The 20,849-nt window shown below is 46.6% G+C and overlaps 1 protein-coding gene across 2 annotated transcripts in view; it reads left to right on the top strand.

Moving 5' to 3' along the window:
- Positions 1-20,849, top strand: part of LOC146042570 (BAR/IMD domain-containing adapter protein 2-like) — a 168,756-nt gene that overhangs the window by 77,777 nt on the left and 70,130 nt on the right. For both annotated transcript variants that reach the window (XM_083162625.1, XM_083162624.1), the window contains exons 4-5: positions 4,132-4,218; positions 16,983-17,044. In XM_083162625.1, coding sequence (XP_083018751.1) covers positions 4,132-4,218; positions 16,983-17,044 — 149 coding nt within the window. The remainder of the gene's footprint in view (positions 1-4,131; positions 4,219-16,982; positions 17,045-20,849) is intronic.

Genomic DNA, 20,849 nt, shown 5'->3' with positions numbered 1-20,849 from the left:
GCCAAGGGGGATTGAAATTGTTCGTTGCCAATGGGTATTGAAATTGCTTGTTGCCAAGGGGGAGTGAAATCGCTGATTGCCAAGGGTGGACTGAAAATGCTCGTTGCCAAGGGGGACTAAAATAGCTCATTGCCAAATGGGACTGAAATTGCACTTTGCCAAGGGGGACTGAAATTGCTCATTGCCAAGGGGGACTAAAATTGCTCGCTGCCAAGGGGGACTGAATTCTGCTGCAACCTGGTCCCCCGCCTGCTCAGCTCGTCTGCTCCCCGCTGTGCTCGGCTGTCCGCCGCTATTTTAAATTAATGTCACCCGCTGGACCGCTAGCCAATCGGCGCTCGCAGTCCAGCAGCCACCAATGCTGCTTCTGATGGCTGCTGGACCGCAAGCGCCTAATGGCTAGTGGTTCAGCGGGAGACTGTGACTGCATTGGCTTCACTTGGCTGCATGTGACTTCCGATTGGAATTCACAGCCAGGTGTTTCCTCCTGCTGGGACTGCCAGACTGGTCTGTGATCAACAGATAGAATGCTTCCAGAAGGAAGCCATTCCCTGCCTCTTACATAGCCCTAGCTTTCTTCTACGGACTGCAGCCGATGAAGTCCATAGATCCTGGTGTATTGGGCATACGCAGTCACTCGCCAACTTGTGCTCATGCACCTGTCCTGTCACCTGCCAGATCTATTACACAGGTGCTGGGACCTGGCTTTCTGGGCACGGGGCATAGTGGTACAGGGGATAGATGGGAGTTCTATTTCACATGGGACCATTCAGATCCTATTATCTTCCAGAAGATAAGACTTAGATTCTGATTGGTTGCCCATAGCAACACCCCCCCCCACCCAAGCTATCGCAAACTCATATAAATTTGCATACACATTCACAGCCTACGAGTAAAAATCTGGAACATCAGAGCTAAGGATTGGTCTATCGCTGCTCAGTCTGGACTCAGCAATAGCGGCACATGCAGGATGTTTTAGCATGTACAGATGGAGCCGTGGTTCTTCATCCCGCTGGCGCACCAGAACATTCTTTCTCGGCATACGGCAAGCATCTCACATGCATGCGTGTCCCAATCTCGTGAATGGGGCGCCGAGACGGAAAGCTCTGGCGCGCTGGCGGGATGAACAACCACTGCTCAATCTGCAAGAGCTTGCAAAAGCCAACCACTCCCATAAACATGAAGATGACATGTTCCTCATTGCAAGTGAGATTGCAGCAGCATTTCCATGGCACCTAATGGCACTTGTGCAATCTGCTGATAATCGCTCTCGCATGATAATAGGCCATTGTGTTAGACCCTCCTGTGTGCATCTATGGTACTGAATCTGGAATGGAAGCACACTGATCTTGTGCATCTTAACAAATCTCATGTAATCCCCATCATGCCATGTTTGATGAATTTGATTATTATGTACTTTTCACGCATAACTTTTTTTTTTCAATAAATACAGTTTGTGGTATTATTAAGGACAGAAAATAAGTATTCCCTCTAGCATGCAAAAAATTAGAACGTTTGCACACTTGGTAATTTTGGGCTATTTATGGAAAGACCTGCCTAATGTCATTCATGCATTTATATCATCAAGCCTAGACTACTGCCATGCTCTTTACCTGGGTCTCCCATCAAAACAATTGCACCGCTTGCAGCTGGTACAAAATGCAGCCACCAGACTATTAACGTACCAGCCCTGCTCCTGCCACATAACTCCAATTCTCTACTCCCTTCACTGGCTACCTGTAAAATGGCGAATTGTTTTCAAGATTGGCTTACTCATTTTCAAGGCCCTACATGCCCAAGTCCCAAGGTACCTGCAGCAGCTGCTGATTCCTTACTGTCCTACTCGATTACTACGATCCGTTTAAGAAGGACTACTAACAGTACCCAGAATTTCCCTGCATTCATCTGGGGGTCGAGCTTTCAACTTTGTTGCTCCAACTCTTTGGAACTCTCTTCCTTGCGCAGTGCGAGAAGCCCCCACTGTAAAATCCTTTAAAAATAGACTAAAAACTAACCTACTTACTCAAGTATTATGCTGACATCTACTGTTAAGCTTGTTTTGTATTTTGAGCTGTAAAGACAATGGTAAAGCACTTTGAGTCCTATTGGGAGAAAAGTGCTATATAAATATCATTATTATTATTATTATTATTATTATTATAATTATTATAAATTGAGGACAGTTGACAGCTATGCAAATAGCAGATTTACATGTAAATGCAACCCAGTTATATTCACCTTAATCAGATATTACATATATTGTAATGTCAATATTCTATGTAATAATAATGAATAGATGTTATGATTCTATTTATTTTGATCTGTTATATGGCTTTCAGACCTCAAATGCAGAGTCGCACCGGGACTTGTAAACGGTTCAGTCCCGGTGCGACCCTGCATGTGCGGTCTGTTCAGACCGCAACAGCGCACCAGCAATATTGCCGGTTCACTGACATCACGTGTGGGCGCGGCGGAGCGGCAGGGCAGGGGAGGAGGCAGCGCTTAGAACTGGTGCCACTCCAAGCGCTGCCTCCTCCATAGTGTGAATCGGAAACGGGTCCTTCGACCCGTTTAACCCGTTCACACTGCACAGCAACACGGCAACAGTTCAGATTGCCATGTTGCTATAGTTTCTAATACCCTTTTCACACAGCACTAATTGCCTTGTCAAATCGGCAAGTAACCGGCTTGTACCCAGTACTTAGGTGCGATGTTAAAGGGGTATTAGAAAACTATTTTTGTTTTTTATGCATTTTGCTGCATTTCTCCTCTCCTGATTCTTTATCATGGCCATAACTAGGTTACTAAGTGCATCTGTTCTGTGGGTGCACCATATAGCCGCTCATCGCCGCTGACACCCGCCAGCCTATCAGAGCTTGCGGACTGGCAGCGACAGTTAACGATTTGCTGTTGGACTGCAAGCTCTGATTGGCTCACGAGACGGCACACATATTTGAAATATTTTTTAAAGGGGCAATCATTTACACGGCAAAACCATGTTGATTTTGCAATGTAACTGGTTGCTGCTTTAAAAAAAATGGAAAACTCTCCCAAAATCTCTCACTTTTCTGAAACTCTCACCTTATTACATTTGGCCCCCCATTACATTTGGCCCCTGGTCTGTAGTGCCATAATCAGTGAAGCTGGGAGGCACGATATAGGGGAAAGCCATTGGAGTAGAGACTGGTGTGACTGAATTATATTAGTTGCTTGAACAGTTTTGTGATATATGTTAGTTTCCACGTGTGCAGCAATGAGAATTCTTCTTTTTATGAATAGCCGGGGCCAGAAAGAAGCCTTGATGGGCAACATCTGACCCAAGGGCCCTTCTGTGGGACAGTCCTGACATAAAAAAAAGGATAATGATGACATTGGTAAAGTTTTATAACATAAGTAATTCATACCCTCCAACTGTACCGATTTAGCCGGTACAGTACCGTTTTTTAACGGTCTGTACCGGCTAAAATACACTGTACCGATTGTACCGATTTTTGATGCATCAGGTGGCTCTTCCTTCTTTTCATAGTAGCTGTGACAGGCAGCCACTCTGCAAGTCCTTAGTCCCTTTCACCTACTAAGAAAATCTGTCCCTGGCATGTCCTGCACCCATTCCCAAAGGTGCCTTGCGGGTAGACGCCAGCGTGCGCCGTGTAATGACGTCACACGGCCGCACTGGGGGACCTGCCCATGCACTCAGGGATTGTTGTGTACGTACAGCGCATGGGACTCGAGGTGGAGCTGTGAGGTGAGGAAGAGAGCGCGATATGTGCCCTGCGTTTATCTGCTACCTGGGCCAGGGGTCATGCGTCTGCACACCCGGGTTCATCTTCACTGGCCTGGGTGGGTGCTGTTTTCACTCCGTGTAGGAGCCACTGCTGGGACTGGACAGTGACCACACTCCCTCTACCAATGACCACGCCCCCTACATATGTGGCCACGCCCCCTGTACCGATTTTTATGACTAAAATGTTGGAGGGTATGTTAATTAAGGGTGTAAATGTGAGGAACCAATTGCTGGTGATTCAATGCTCAGGATCCCATGTCATAAATAGAGTGTAATAAAAGTTGAAATTCCTTGGCTGGAAAGTTTTTAAAGACCGTTTTGAAATTGATACTTACTTTGTCTTACAGGTGTCACTGTAGCAGCAAAAGGCTATTTTGATGCCCTGGTGAAACTTGGAGAACTTGCTAGCATTAGCCAAGGGTCTAAGGAGCTTGGTGAGTTATCGATTTATTTATTCATTTATTCAACCTCACTTCCAAAAAGTGCCTTGTGCTTGGCTCCTGTATGCATGGAAAGTGTACTGTCTAGGGGCCTTCAAGATCAGGGATTCATGACCAAGCTGATTAAACAGGAAGTCCTGCTTTCCTGCGGAGAGACAGAGATTCCTGTTAACTGTCTCCTCTCTCACATAACTGCTTGGATGTGAAATATAGTGTGGGCCCTGCACATAGAATTAGCCAGCCCTCAGTGCCTGTTCTGTTACTTCCTTGACATCTCTGCCAGCTCCCTGCTTTTCTTCATTTAAATCGCATTCCCCATATTGTTGCCCCGGCAACATGCTGAGTTCTCCCCAACATGCTAGAATAGGATTGTGTGAGGTGCACGGACAGTTAGTGCCTGGCGCTCCCATGGCCTCCCCCTTCATGCCCGGGTTACTTGTTTCCATTAACACCTTTTGTTGCTCGAGTGACCTTCAAAGTTATGCAAAACGATTTGCTTTAAGTCATTGGCTGTTCTAATCTCTGTGAAGCTGCTTCTGTGTCAGGAAAGCTCTGAACTCCATTCATGCGGGTTCGGCGCTATTCATTTTATTGACGCTGAGGAAGTTATATCACATAAGTCTTTATCGCATTCCGCGAATCATGGGAATGTGTGTAGAATCCACGTTTATCAATGGAAATGCTTCTGTCCGACACGCACTACGCATTACGCTATTGTACGTTTCCACGTCGCTTCAGATGTTTGGTCCGTGTGGTGATCTTCTGTCTGTTGCAGTCATAGTTCAAACAAATCGTGCAAATAGTGTGAGAATCACAGAACATATAACATCTTTTTAAATGTCATTTGATGTTTTCTAGATTTTCTTTATCCAGATAATAATATTTGTCTTTCATTCAGAACATTGAATAGAACATTGGGTTACTTTAAAAATGTACTCGCTTGCATAGATATATATATACTGTAGATGCCATAGTTCTGCCTCCTGAAGAAGCTGCATATCCTTTTATTCTCCTGGGATTGCTGCTTATGTTCCACATTTTTAAGTCTTTTTATATTTATACAGCCAGCAGGTGTATCATTTTTCTAATTTTCCACAATATTGCAGCATCGGGATACGGTTACCACCAAGTAGGTTGACAAGCATTAGGTCGACACCACTAGGTCGACATGCAGTAAGGTCGACAAGACATTAGGTCAACATGGGTTAGGTCAACAGGGTCATTAGGTCGACATGGGTTTTAATTTACTGTTTTTTGAGCCCTTATGTGCCGACAGGTGGTATTTCATGCCCTACCATCCACTAGGAACAAATTGATTTACCTTGTAGTGTTTGATGTGCAGCATTGCATGGAGGGAAGCCAATCCTGAGGCATTTTTTTAATCCCGGGATTCTGGATTGAAAAATGCTCAACCTGAGATTAGCAGGATTGAATTCCCTAATAAAAAAAAGATCTGGCCGCCCTGCATATTTACTTACATGGGCGGGTGCGGCTGGTAGCCAGGCAGGCCTTTTGGTGAGGCCCGGGAGCCAGGTGGGCGATCGGTGTGGAAGAGAGAGAGGCGGCAGGGGGCAGGCTGTGCGGCCTGCTCAGAGTCATCGCTGACCATGTCACGCTGCGCCGAGCCGCACAGCCGGGGTCGGGATAAGCCAGGCAGCGTCTGAGTGGGCGCAGTCTAATCCCAAAATCCTGGCAATTTTGGGGACAAATCCTGGGATTCCACCGATCCTGGGATTGGCTACCCTAATTGCATGCCCAGCTGGATATGTTTTACATTATTATTTAACACCTACATAAATTTAGCTGAGACTAATTTTAGAATGAAATCATTTGTGCTGTTTTGTTTTTCCCTACAAAGACTGCTAGATTTTGCAGCAATTGCCAACTAGACTGACCACACTGTAAAAATGCATGAAATCAACAATTTTCTAAAAAACGGCTTTCCACTTTAAAAATCAATTCGGTTAAATAGCCGTTTAGATTTCAGTAACTGATTATGCCTGTAAAATTAGGCAGTAACATAAGTGCTTAGGGCTCAGTGGAGGCTCAGACAGTGAAAATGTGGTCAGTCTGTGAAGTGTGGTGAATTTATATTATGAATCTGACAGGACACACAGTAGGGATTCTGACAGATAACTAGTATTCATAGGGTCTTTTGTTGTTTATTGAATGGCATATGTAGGGGGAAATTTACTTACAAAAAACTTATAAAATAGGCTTATTCGTATCCAAAAATACACCTATTTCATACATACAGTATTCGTATTTTCGGGATTTACTATTCTGAAAATACGTCTATTCGTATTCATGGCACATTCGTATTTGTATCTACAAATACAAATGTATACGCCATCGACACAATACGAATAGGAATCACCCTTTAAAAGAAAGGTGATTCCTCATTTACTAAGCGGCCGTATTGAAAATATGGCCGCTATTTACACTTAAATACACTTAATTTTCCAGGCGTATTTGACTGATCCATGCAGGCTTCAGTGTAAAAAAAAAAAATGGCAAGCCCCCCCCCATGGCCATAACCAGCCCCAGGCTCAAAGAGCCGGTCCTGGTTTTAAAAACCACTCAAGTAGGGGTTCCCTGTATTTTTTTAAAACCAGCGCCAGGCCCAAGGAATGGTCCTGTTCCCAAAATACTGGGGACATAACGAGTAGGGGCAGTGGCGTAACTACCGTGGGTGCAGGGGGTGCAGCTGCTATGGGGCCCGAGCTGTATTGGGGCCCGCTGCTTCCCATGCGCCCTGTCACACCACCAGGCCCGGCCCGACTATTATGCAGTTGCCGCTTAGAGAGAGTGCCACGGTGACGGAGGGGAGGAACGATAGTGCTGCAAGTATGAAACGGCAGCAGGCAGGGAAGGAGGACCCGGGCCACCAAGAGGAGCTGAACGGGTGAGTGGAGCGGGGGAGGAGAGGAAGGCTGGGGCAGGAGAGGTCGGAGTATTGTGGAGTACTAGAGTGTCAGGGATCAGAAATACCATGGCCGCAGCAGCATGAATGGGACTCCATCGCACAGTGTTATACCCCATTCACACCAGCCTAAATTCCCGGGTTGAGTCCGGGAACAACCCGGTACTAGCGCTGGTGTGAAAGGTTCCCGGGACAAAATCCCGGGCAAATTTCAACCCGGCTAGGTACCAGGGTTGTTCCCGGGTTCAACCCGGGGACCTGGCTGGTGTGAAAGGTACAGGGTATACTTACCCGGGTTGCCGTGTCCTCGGTGTGCTGTCTGGACGGGAATCCACGCAAGCGGAGGGCGCAAATGACGGGACAGCCGGTGGATGATGATGACGCAGCTCTCTGGCGGCAGTGAGGACGCCGGAGAGCTGCGTCATCTTCATCCGCAGCCTGTCACGTCATTTGCGCCGCCGCCTGTGTGGATCCCTGGCCTGCACGGAGAACCAGCAACCGGGGTGAGTATTCTCCCCACCTCCGCCGCCATCCCGCCGCCTGCCCGCCGACTGCCCGCCTCCTCCCCACCTCCTGCCGGCCTCCTTCCCGCCCCCTTCTCACACCAGAAAATGCAGGGACATTTCTGGTGTGAATGGGTCCAAACCCTGGAATGTCCCTGCTTGTCCCGGGAACTGAATTCCCGGGTTTGTCCCTGCATTTCTGGTGTGAATGGGGTATTAGAGGCCCCATCAGTCACCTGCAGTCAGTAGACAGGTCCCACTTAGCACTGGAGTCCCGTCCATGCTGCTGCTGTCCTGGTATTATGGCAAAACTCCAAATCCTGTTTCACCCCCACCTCCCTGCCTTCACACCTGATATTTCATCCCCACAGTGGCAGAAGGGGATTATTGAGACAATAAGTGCTTGTAGCATTTTTTGTTCATTTTACAATTATTACAGTATTCCATTTATGTTTTTTATGTCTCTATCCCCTTCGCTCTCCCTCGCTGGGGGGGGGGGGGCTTTCAGTATTTTGCTATGGGACCCATGAAGTTCTAGTTACGCCTCTGAGTAGGGGTCCCCCGTATTTTAAGAACCAGCACCAGGGCCAACCAGCCAGCAGGGTAATGCCACAGCCGGGGGGACACTTATTATATAAGGTCCCGCGGCCAAAGCATTAACCCCTGACCAGTCCCTCAATGCCTGGGGCTGTCCCCGGTGGCCCTGGGCTATGGGTACCGGGCTGATAAATGTGTAAAATTAGAAAAACACCATTGGGTTCTGCTGTGGAACTATTAGTCCCTGCAAGCCTGGTCCGCATACTGGGACTTGGAGAACCACAAGTCCATGCATGCGGCCCATTAATGGGCTTGCTGGGACTCTTATTTCTACAGCAGAACCAATAGTTAAATTAAATTAAAACACTGACACACATCTGAAAAATAAAACTTTATTACACACGGAGCCCTTTCATACATATACTTACCTATCTTGACCCCGTAGGTAGGTCTACATTCATCAATCAGCTGGTCCTGAAGAAATCCAAGGGGTACCTGTGGAAGGAAATTATACTTACAAGGGTCCTCCGGTGTAGATTAAGTCCTCTTCTGTCCATGTAGCATCCAGGGACTTGGCAAAAAAACAACCAGAGGACACAGGCAAAACCCACGGACTGAGGAGAAGCAGCACGATGAGTTTGTTTACATCGTGCGGCTCCTCCTCCCGAATAGCGCTATTGGCTGCCTAGCGACTCCTGATTGGCTGCTAGGCATTGACTGGACAATGCAGTCCTCGGGTGTTGGACAGTTGGGAGAGGGAGGCAGTGACCACCTCTGCAGAGCAACCAATGATACTGAATAGATGCCAGAGCACTGGGAATCCCCCCCAACCCCCCCCCCCCCAAAAAAAAAGAATTCAAAAAGAAGGGATTGTGTCTGGGGTGGGGGGTGGAATGCTCCAATTCTCTAATAATATGTAAAGGGTGTGGTATGACAGCCAACAATCAGGATTCCAATCTTCAGTATACCGACATCTGAATGCCGACCGCCGGTAGTCCGACAGTGGGGCGATCGCAAAGGAGCTCCTTGCGGGCACATTGTGCCTGCCACGCTGCGGGCTCAGTGGCTCACTACGCTTGCCACAGGTTCTATTCTTCCTCTATGGGGGTCTTGGACACCCATAATGGAGAATAGCCCCTATCAGTTAGGATCCCGACTGTCGGGATTTCGATGTCGGTATACCGTCGGGATCCAGACTGTCGGGCTGTCATCCAGCACTCATAGGAGATCCCAATACAGTTGATTTGCCTGAACACTTGTGCACCCCTGATTCCTACATCTGGTGGAGTAAAGATATATATTTTTTTTTTTACATTCAATTTTTATTGTGAATTTTTTCAGAGGGTAACTGGGGGGGGGGGGGGGGGGGAATACAGAAGGAAGGGAGGGAGGGTAGGGGACAAAAGAAAACAGTGGATGGTAAATCTTAATTGTCTCACAAATCACATCAGATCATAATAATGTACTAAAAGTACAATCTGCATCCGTATAGAACAATACATCCTCATGGTATCGAATAGCATTTATCTATTGAGAATTTAGTACAGATAGGTCAGGAGGACTGTTGTGTATAATCGAGCGACCCATTTTTTCATTATAAAGCGACCAGCCAAGCCTTTTCATTACTACTGAGTTTGGGGAAGAAGAGTACTTGGCATCGGCAGTCTCGTAGATAAAGTGACTGTGTACCTTGTTTCGGATAGCCTCTAGGGATGGTATGGTATCAGATTTCCACAGTTTAGCAATAATCGACTTGGTGGCTATAAGGACATGACCTAAAATATACCTGTCAGCCACCAAGAAATGTGATGGGAAAATATGGAGCAGGGCAAGAGCTGGGTCAGGAAGAAGGGTTGGTTTAATATTAAGCTCATTAACTGAAATACTTCCCCCCAGAGAGGCCGCAGGCGAGGGCACTCCCAAAATATGTGGAAAATATCCCCAACGTTGCCACACCTCCTCCAACAGGAGTTAGGGGATGATGGCCAAATTGTATGCAACCTGGCTGGGGTGAAGTAGGCCCTATGGATAAGCTTGAAAAACATTTCAGAATGATTTATACAACGTGATATCTTGAAACAGGATCTAAAGATGTTCTCCCAATCTTCCTCACTGAGAGATCTGTTCAGATCTCTCTCCCATAGGGATTGTGATTTCAGTTTATGCCTTACATTTATAGAGAGTAAGTGGGAGTACCACCACGATATGCCGCCTTTGTGAGAATAAGTGCTCATCCTAGTTTTAAGATAGGCGGGGAAAGCTGGTTTTGTGTTAGGTGTGTTTAGATGTGATTGTAACCAACTTCTTATCTGTAGATAGATGAAAAAGTCCTGTTTGGGGATATTAAAGTTGTTTTGTATATAATTGAAGGGTGCAAAATTATCCCCGACATACAGGTCTCCCACTGAAGCTATTCCCTGATTAATCCATCTATCTAATGGCACATTGGGGATTAAAGATTTCAAATCTTTTAATGATAAGAAGGGGGCCGGTAGGGCTGTCTTTTCTAGAGAAGCCGTCATTTTATACCAGACATCTAGGGTGGCTTTGATAGATTTACAGAGGGCTGAGAATTTCCTAGTTTCATTTTGTGGGAGCCATACCAGGTCTGCGATAGGCGTAGGGTGGGAGCAAGTACTCTCCAACATCACCCACGGTTTTGGGTCTTTAAGATCGAACCTATCCCTAGCCTGGTTCAGAATACAAGAGGTGTAGTAAATCCACCCTCGGATTTAGATCTCATTAGTATCTTCTTTGCGATTCTAGGTTTGGCCCCTCTCCAGATAGTCAGAAGTTGGTTAAAGTTGTTCATTAAGTTTTTTTGGGGGGATCTGGGGATAGAGCGGAAAAGGTACATCAATTTCGGTAAGAGGACCATTTTAGCAGCAGCAACTCTCCCTAGCCATGATACATCGTGCATCATCCAGTCTCCAGTCAGCTCCCGCAAAGGCCCTCAACAAGGGGTTATAATTGCACTCAAATATATGGTTTTCCAGTGCCAAATTAATTCCTAGGTATCTCAGTGAGCGGGTTTGCCATGAGTAATTGTACTTTTCTTTTAATCTAGTGATAATATCTTGGGGGAGCCCCAGGGGAAGGGCCTCCGTCTTACCAGTGTTTAATTTATAGAATGATACTTCGGAGTAATCTTGTAGCACCCTGTGTAAAGCGGGAAGAGAATTTTCAGGATCTAAGTGACATAATAGGACATCGTCCGCAAAAAGGCTAATTTTATGGGACGAACTACCAAATACCGGACCCTTAATAGAGTTATTACATCTAATGTGTTCAGCCAGAGGCTCAACCGCTAAAGCAAAGATCAAGGGAGAAAGTGGGCACCCCTGATGGGTACCGTTGGAAAAGATTATTGGTACTTGTGGATTATCACGGCTCCCATCGCATGCCATCGCATGCCATATATAGTGGCATGCGATGGCATGCGATGCGATTTTTACAGATTTTTGCAGTTTTTTGTCAAAATCGTATGCAATCGCATCGCATGCGATCGCATCGCATGCGATCGCATACGATTTTGCACTGAAAAGCATCCAAATGCATTGGAATTAGTATTAAACATGTTCAATGGCCCCCAAATGGCATTTTTGAGGCTGTACCACCCCCACTATCAACGCGAACCCGAAGCGTGGCGAGCGCAGCGAGCCCACGAGGGGCGGCGGTATGCGTCCTACGTCCTTTTCATACCCCCACTATCCACGTCGGCGTGGAGTTGAGAATAGAAAGTGTGGCGAGCGCAGCGAGCCACCGAACCCGAAGCGTGGCGAGCGCAGCGAGCATCGCGAGGGGACGCGGACACCTGTGAAGCCTGTGAGGGGACGCGTATAGCCTTTGAAGGTATCCGCGTCCCCTCGCGGGGCTAGCTGCGCACGCCACGCTTTGGGCTCGGTGGCTCGCTGCGCTCGCTACACTTTCTATTCTCAACTCCACGCCGACGTGGATCGTGGGGGTATGAAAAGGTCGTAGGACGCGTACCGACGCCCCTCGCGGGCTCGCTGCGCTCGCCACTCTTCGGGTTCGCGTTGATAGTGGGGGTGGTACAGCCTCAAAAATGCCATTTGGGGGCCATTGAACATGTTTCATACTAATTCCAATGCATTTGGATGCTTTTCAGTGAAAAATCGTATGCGATAGCATGCGATCAAATCGCATGCGATGCAATGTGATTTTTTCGCATACGATGGCCATCGTGGGAGCCGTGATAATCCACAAGTACCAGATTATTTTCTATGTCGCAAGTGTGTTTTGTTTCTGTTTACCAGAAAATAATTTCATTGACAAAAACAAAATAAGAATATACCGTTTCCTGTGATTTCGTCCACATAAGCTGGACAGATGTGATAAGCACATGTATTAAATGCACAATAAATAAGGTTTTCCTACAATCTGATTACTGGAGTTAGCAGGAATCCCCTTCTGGCCTTCTCCAGTGCTAGACTGTCACTGCTACTTCCTGCAATGAACTCACTGCAGACCTACAGTGAGTCATGTTCTGAAAAAGACACAATCACTCCATTATATTTATTGCCTTGTTCATTTCCTTATCGTCATGCCTCCAGCATCATTGTTTTGTAGAACATATTTATCAATTCTCTCTTACTTTTATATGGTGCCTAGAGGGGGAATACCAGTACCTTATCTGGGATACACTCTCCAGAACTCCAGCACAAAATCTGTCCTTTTAACTATAGTATGACGAATGTGGTCTATTACCTACCCAGACACCAGCTACTATGACTGAGTATTTCAGCTATGTGGGTGCGTGATTAGCAGTGTGTTAGTCCTCTTACATTGGCTAGAACCAAAAGATAATCTGTGTCACGTTGAACTCCAAGAATGTTATAATTAGGGTAAAAACAGTTGGAAACAATATTCATCTTTATTTCAGCACATGGGGGTAATGCATTTTTAGTAGCTGGTGTTAACATTTTACATTTATTTGATCTGTCACATATTTATTCCAGATTTACCGTCCCATCTGCTTAACCCTTTGCGTGCCAACGTTGCTTTGAGAGATGTGCAAAATATACCCTAAAAATGCCAGCCTCGCTCACAGCGACTGTGTTTTTTTTTTTTTGTGTGTGCAATATTTAACTAAACTTCAATGAATTGACTTCTGATCATTTGCCGGCAATAACTAAAGTGATTTGTTTTCCTCGATTGCGGCCCTGGCATTTTTTATTGGATATTTTACACATCTTTTACAGCAACGTTGGCACTCATATGGGGTAACCTCGGCTGGAAAATGTTGCAAATGCCCTGATGTAAGTGGTGGTAGATAGCCAAAATCTAGTGCTCAAAACTGTATGGGGCTGTGAGGTTGTTACTGAGTAATCAATATTCTGTAAGGTAAAATTCCACACTGCTCCCAAGCATCCTGGTGGCAGCGGGACCGTCCTGATTTGAGTGCCCCATACCACTGACATGATCCAGACTGCATTACGTCAATAACTGTAGATTGTAAGCTTGCGAGCAGGGCCCTCCTACCTGTACAGTATGTCGGTCTGTTACCACCCTGGTTGTCCCATCACTGTTGTTTCCATTTGTAAAGCGACCCCATGTATGTACCCTAACCCTCTCCCCTACCCCTCCCCCTCCCTTGCAGCAGGATAACCCTAACCCCCCCCCCCCCATGCAGCCTGACCCTAACCCTCCCCGGTAGTGCCTATACCTAGCCCTTGTACCCCAATGCCTATTTCTAGCCCCCCCCCCCTTTTAAGTGAACTAAATCCCTCCCTGCAGCCTTACCCTAACCTTACCCTCCCCGCAGCCTAACCTCAAGTCTCCCCACTAGTGGCTATATCTACCCCCCCCCCCCCCCCCTCCATCCCCAGCGTGACCCTAACCCACCCCGCATACATACCAACAGGGCTGCCATCAGAAATTGTGGTGCTAGGGACTGACACAATAGACAGGGCCTCCCTTACTCACACCTATTGTTACACAAAAATATTTTAGTCATTTTGTCTGTCCCATGCTAGTCGGCCCCTCACAAATGGCGCCATCAATTTGATTTTTATTAAAAAACTAAATGACAGCAGAGGGGGCATGAGATGTTATCGCGTACAGTACCTGCAACATATTTTTGAAAAGTACGCCGTACCACGCTATACCCCCTTACTTGCACCACTGATTACAGCCTACACTGTCACACAAAATCAGCAGGCAATATTGTTACAGCCTGCTCCGAGAACCAGCCTTTGTTCTAAACATTTTGTTGCCATGTTCTCACAGCAGTTTAATTAATATGATAATTAATGGAGGCGAGCACTCACTGCCCGGCGGCAACGCTTCTGGAATCTACACTTCCGGGTAGTGCTGGGCGCTCTGCGCTCACTGCTCCGGTCAGACGCTAGAGGTGCAGGAGCACCTCTGGATGGTGGCCCTGCATACCGATGGGGATGCCAGATGTTGAATGGATCGCCTGATAAAAGATCAGTTTTGCTATGAAAACGCAGGTTCAATGAAACATGTGTGTTTTTACCTTGCCACAGACCCGATTTTGCTGAAAACGGGGCTGCTTTACGGTATTTTGCTTTGTCTACCTTAAGCAGCCGAAACAAATCCCAGATAATCTGACGGGAGTTCCCAATTGCAAATTAATAGGACATGTGTGGTACAGTAGGTACAAGCTAAACAATTTGTGTAGCACGAAAAAGCGAACAGGCACCATCTCATCATCATCATCATCAGTAAAGTAAAAGGTCCTACAAAATCTCACTTTTCTAATCATCATCATTTGTAGTCCTCCCTAGCTGCCTGCTGTAACTATTTTCTGGGGGGGGGGGGGGGGGGTGGATAATAATATGTGCTGTATACGTAATATGAAGCTGTGTACACACGGTGCCATTGTGGTTATCATAGTATAGCATACTGTATAGTCAAAATCGCTCAGTGTTCAGCCACATGCGATCCCAATGCGCAGCTCCGGGGTGTCGGTATCGAGTAGGGGTCATTGGATTAACCCTATTTAGGTCGACATGCATTGGGTCGACCACTGTAGGTGGACAGGGCTTAGGTCGATGCCTGAAATAGGTTGACACAAACACAACACAAACATTAGGTTGAAAATCAGAACGTCGTCAGTCAAAAGGTTAGCATGAGTTTTTCATGTTTTTTTACCCGAATGTCCCCTCTCCGCATCCCCTCGCTGCGCTCGGCACAATATTATATTCTCCCACTGGGCCATAGTGGATGGTAGAGTCACATGTCGGCTCAAGAAAACGTGAAAACTCATATCGACCTTTGACTGCCAACATTCCCATTGTCAACCTAATTCTTGTGTTGACGTTCCAACCCTGTGGACCTTTGCCATGTCGACCTATTGCAGGCGTCGACCTAAGCCCTGTTGACCTTCAGTGTTTGACCTAAATAAGGTCGACCTATTGAGCGGCATCCGTCGGTATCGCATGGCTACATAGACTGTGCAGGCAAGTCTGTCTTGTCTATGGGCTTAGTTCAGACCTGATCGCAGGACAAATTTGTTCTCAGAATGGGCAAAACCGTGTGCACTGCAGGTGGGGCAGATGTAACATGTGCAGAGAGAGTTAAATTTGGGTGGGGTGTGTTGACACTGAAATCTCAATTGCAGTGTAAAAATAATGCAGCCAGTATTTACCCTGCACAGAAATAAAATAACTCACACAAATCTAACTCTCTGCACATGTTACATCTGCCCCACCTGCACACGGTTTAGCCCAGTTTCAGAACAAATTTGTCCTGCGATCAGGTCTGAGTTAGGCCCAATTATGCCTGTAGATCGTATTTGGCCTAGGGCCAAATAGCAATCTGAAGTAAATCTTAAGTGCAGTTAGCCAAAATCGGATGGTCAAAATGGACAATTAGCCTGAATCTCACCATGTGTACACAGCAGAACTGGGGGCCTTATTCTGGTCCGTTCGCACAGGCCAGAATATTCGCTGTGGCTCCGATGGTGGGCGTATGCGCATGCGCAGGGTCATTTCTGTGTGTGGGCGGGGGGCGTGGAGGGGTATGGGGTGGTGGCCCGGATCATTAGCATATGGGAACACCCAGCGTTTCATTCAAATGCCTGATGACTCGGGTGCGGTGGGGGCGGCTGCGGACATCATTGGATGTAAGCTGCCCGCCCACTTCCTCCCGAGCATCCACGCATATGTAAGTGACTTCAGAGTCACTTTTATATGCGTGCACCTTCGCCATTATGCAATGGTCCATGGAATGATGTGGGTGGATCCCACTAGGCTTCGAATGGATGTTACTGGGTAACATCCATCCACAGGCCCTGCGAGGGAATCGTCCTTGCGAATGGGTGGTGGCCAGGACACCATTCGCAGAGTGGGGTTTGGTGGACTCGCAAAGCTGCCTTGCGAATCCAGCAGAATAACCCCCAGAGTATCTTCTTATTTACTTGACTTTATGAAATCATTTTTTATTTACATTTTTCATTTGAATACTTATATTTAATAAAAATAAGGATGTTGATAAGGTTAAATTATTTGCTGCTTGATCACTGATGAACTGCAATTGCCATCATAGCCTTTTTTTCCATTTATGTAATATTATTATTATTATTATTATTATGAATAAAAATAATAATATTACATAAATGGAAAAAAAAGGCTATGCTGGGAATGCAGTTCATCACCTAGACCACACTGCATGTGATAATGTACTGTATGGCCGCAGATCACTTACATGTCCCTGGGAATGTTATAGGTCCTGTCTCTTCTGTCTTCCTGCCCGGTGTTTGATATACAGGTATATAATGTTTACTATTTATATTTGGTTGATTGCTACAGGTGATACGCTATTCCAAATGGCTGAAGTTCATCGACAGATTCAAGTTCAACTGGAAGAAGTGGTAAGTATCTCAGCGACATTTACATACCCTGTAGAAATACCCATAAATATTCAGTATCGTTTTCAAAAGCGAATGGGTTTCCCAATGTGGCAGAATAAGAACAAACGGTACTTCTTTACTTTCACGGCGCCACTAGAAATCGCGGTCATCGCGGGCATTGAATGCACTAAAAATCGGGTGCGACGCGATGCCCGCGATGCCCGCGATTTCCCATAGGGACCAATGTTAAATTTCTCAATGGACACGATTTTCTGTTCAATGCCTCAATTGACACGATTTTTCCATAGGAAACAATGTTAAATGGCCCACAGAGGCCAAATAGGCACCCTCAAGTGTGAAATGACCCCCACAATTGTTAACGCCACCCCACGATCACCGTCAACCCGAAGCGTGGCGAGCGCAGCGAGCCCGCGAGGGGCGGCGGTACGCGTCCTCCGACCTTTTCATGCCCTACTATCCACTAGGGCGTGGAGTGAGAATAGAATAGTGTGGCGAGCCACCGAGCCCGAAGCGTGGCGAGCGCAGCGAGCCCACGAGGGGACGCGGATACCTTCACAGGTAAACGCGTCCCTTCGCGGGCTTCACAGGTATCCGCGTCCCCTCGCGGGGCTCGCTGCGCTCGCCACGCTTCGGGCTCGGTGGCTCGCTGCGCTCGCCACACTATTCTATTCTCACTCCACGCCCTAGTGGATAGTAGGGCATGAAAAGGTCGGAGGACGCGTACCGCCGCCCCTCGCGGGCTCGCTGCGCTCGCCACGCTTCGGGTTGACGTTGATCGTGGGGTGGCGTTAACAACTTGAGGGTGCCTATTTGGCCTCTGTGGGCCATTTAACATTGTTTCCTATGGAAAAATCGTGTCAATTGAGGCATTGAACAGAAAATCGTGTCCATTGAGAAATTTAACATTGGTCCCTATGGGAAATCGCGGGCATCGCGTCGCACCCTATTTTTTAGTGCATTCAATGCCCGCGATGACCACGATTTCCTATCTGTCCTAATCTAGTGGCGCCGTGAAGGTAAAGAAGTACCGTACAAACTTGTTGCCGCGGATTTGTTGTCACAGATTTATTTGACAGTCGTCTCCGTCAAGATTCGGTGTATATGAAAAAAATGCAATGGGTCAGAGGAAATAATTCACCAAGGGAATATCTCAGTGACTTCAGGGAAGGGGTCCGTACCCAACTCACAGAAGGGAAAAGAGTAGTACACCTATAAAGGTATCTTTCGCTGGTTAACCCTTGGAGTCACCACCTGTTGTTTAGAATCCGACAATGATAGATGTGGATAAAGAGGGGTGCGTACCCTACTCACTCTCAAGAGCAGTTGGATCAAGCGCGTAACGGTTTCTTTGCTTAAAGGGGTCACCACTCAGTGAAGTACAATTCTCATCATACCAAATACGGGGTGTCACTTATTAAGATGCGTACCGTACTCACTAAAACAAGTGTTGCTAGAAGCACATAAAGGTATCTTTTGTTTGGGGAGACCTCCGATCCTTTTAACACCTCGTCTCAATATCCACAGGCAGTGGTTTATATTGAGGGAGGAAGGAAAGACAATGGTCTCAAACGTAGTTCAACAAAAGGTTTAATAAACCACACAGTAAAAAGATAAAAACATTGAGTAAAACAATCACCTGAAAAACGGTCACATTGGCCAATGGCCACAAATGGCCTTGAGAAAGACGGCAGCAGCCGTTGAAACATGTTGGCCAGGAGTGATTGAGGACTTTGTTGTGAGCTATCTTCCTGCATATGCGGTCATTGACCAATGTGACCGTTTTTCAGGTGATTGTTTTACACAATGGTGCTTCTAGCAACACTTTGTTTTAGTGAGTACGGTACGCATCTTAATAAGTGACACCCCGTATTTGGTATGATGAGAATTGTACTTCACTGAGTGGTGACCCCTTTAAGCAAAGAAACCGTTACGCGCTTGATCCAACTGCTCTTGAGAGTGAGTACGGTACGAACCCCTCTTTATCCACATCTATCATTGTCGGATTCTAAACAACACGTGGTGACTCCAAGGGTTAACCAGCGAAAGATAACTTTATAGGTGTACACCTCTTTTCCCTTCTGTGAGTTGGGTACGGACCCCTTCCCTGAAGTCACTGAGATATTTCCTTGGTGAATTATTTCCTCTGACCCATTGCATTTTTATTTTTTCATATACACCGAATCTTGACGGAGACGACTGTCAAATAAATCTGTGACAACAAATCCAGCGCCAACAAGTTTGTTCTTCTTCTACCAAGTCTAACCAGCAGGGCCGTCGTTTGTGGTCCCTCTTCCAACTTGTGGCTGCAAGGATTGGCTGCGCCTTGGGACTTTCTTACCTTTTGTCCTTTTTTTGGGGTTTCCCAATGTGTTGGTGAAAGCTGACAAATGAGCAGTGTGTTTATGGTAAATTGATGTGTTATCTCTAACCCTACCTTATGGTAATCATTGTCTATGTACAGTGTAAGCTATCAGGGCTGGGCAACACCGGCCCTCCAGATGTTAATGAACTACACATCCCAGGATGCTTTGCATTAGTTTTGCTATGTGGCCATGCTGAAACTGATGCAAGGCATGCTGGGATGTGTAGTTCATCAACATCTGGAGAGCCGGTGTTGCCCAGCCCTGCAGTATATGGTATACTGCAGTGCTATAACCCTTATCAAAAGTAATTGCCTGTGGATGGGATGCACTAAAGTGAAAATGAGGTAAAAACCCAGTTATCAGGGTTTTAACTCATTTTCATATGCACTAAAGCCCCTCTGCCAGGCTACCGCAGCGGGGAGTATTGCCAGAAAAAGCTGGTGATACCCTATAGAAGCATATCGACTTCTCTCTTCAGCGCTGTATGAGGGATCCGTCACGGATCCCTCCCAGCATGCCCCACAGCTGGCGTCGGCACTCTGCACTGTGTTACTAATCGCATATGTTAGTGCATATGCGATTCTTAAGAATGCGGTAGCCGACGATGTGGAGCAGCATATGTCAGACCACCCCGCCCAATATGAAATGTGTAGTTTCTATTGAGATCCATGTATTTTCTTTGTAAAATGAGAGACTACTACTACTGTCTGCCAACCAATGCACGGGCATATTCCAGTCATATTTTATTACATATTTAATTATCTAACGCAGAGGCGGAACTACCATTGGTGCAGCAGGTGCAGTGTAACAGGGCCCCTGAGGACTAAGGGGCCCACTGTTGCCCTATTCACCCTGTTCCTGTCACCCACTGGTTTTCCCTGACACATTCTGCCTCACCCTATCACCCTCTGCCTCTCCCTGTCACCCACTGCCCTGTTGCATATTGTGCACTTGGATTGGGGTGGAGGAGGGGGGCCCATATGATATTTTTGCATTTGGGCTCACCACCCACAAGTTCATTTACATTTTGTCACATATGCAGATGTAGTTTATGGTACCCATGGGAATGCAGTTTATGGTGCACGTAAGCTCATGTTGGCAAAATACATGCATTCTACGTTTGCTGCTTTGGGTTACAGTGTAACTACAGTACCCAGCATTTTGCATGCAATCAATATTGGACGAAATTTACTAAGATGTGAGTTTTATTTCAGATGGTCTATTGCTATGGGCAATCAATCTGATAGTATGTATTATCTTCTAGAGCAGGCATGTCCAACCTGCGGCCCTCCAGCTGTTGTGAAACTACACATCCCAGAAGGCCTTGCCATAGTTTTGAAATTAGGGCATGCTAAAACTATGGCAAGGCATGCTGGGATGTGTAGTTTCACAACAGCTGGAGGGCCACAGAAGGTGCTAAATAAATGAGAAGTAGATTTTTA

The sequence above is a fragment of the Crinia signifera genome, chromosome 19, assembly GCF_055691185.1.
Source record: "Crinia signifera chromosome 19, ASM5569118v1, whole genome shotgun sequence".
Taxonomy (NCBI): domain Eukaryota; kingdom Metazoa; phylum Chordata; class Amphibia; order Anura; family Myobatrachidae; genus Crinia; species Crinia signifera.
This window is presented reverse-complemented; position numbering and strand designations above follow the sequence as displayed.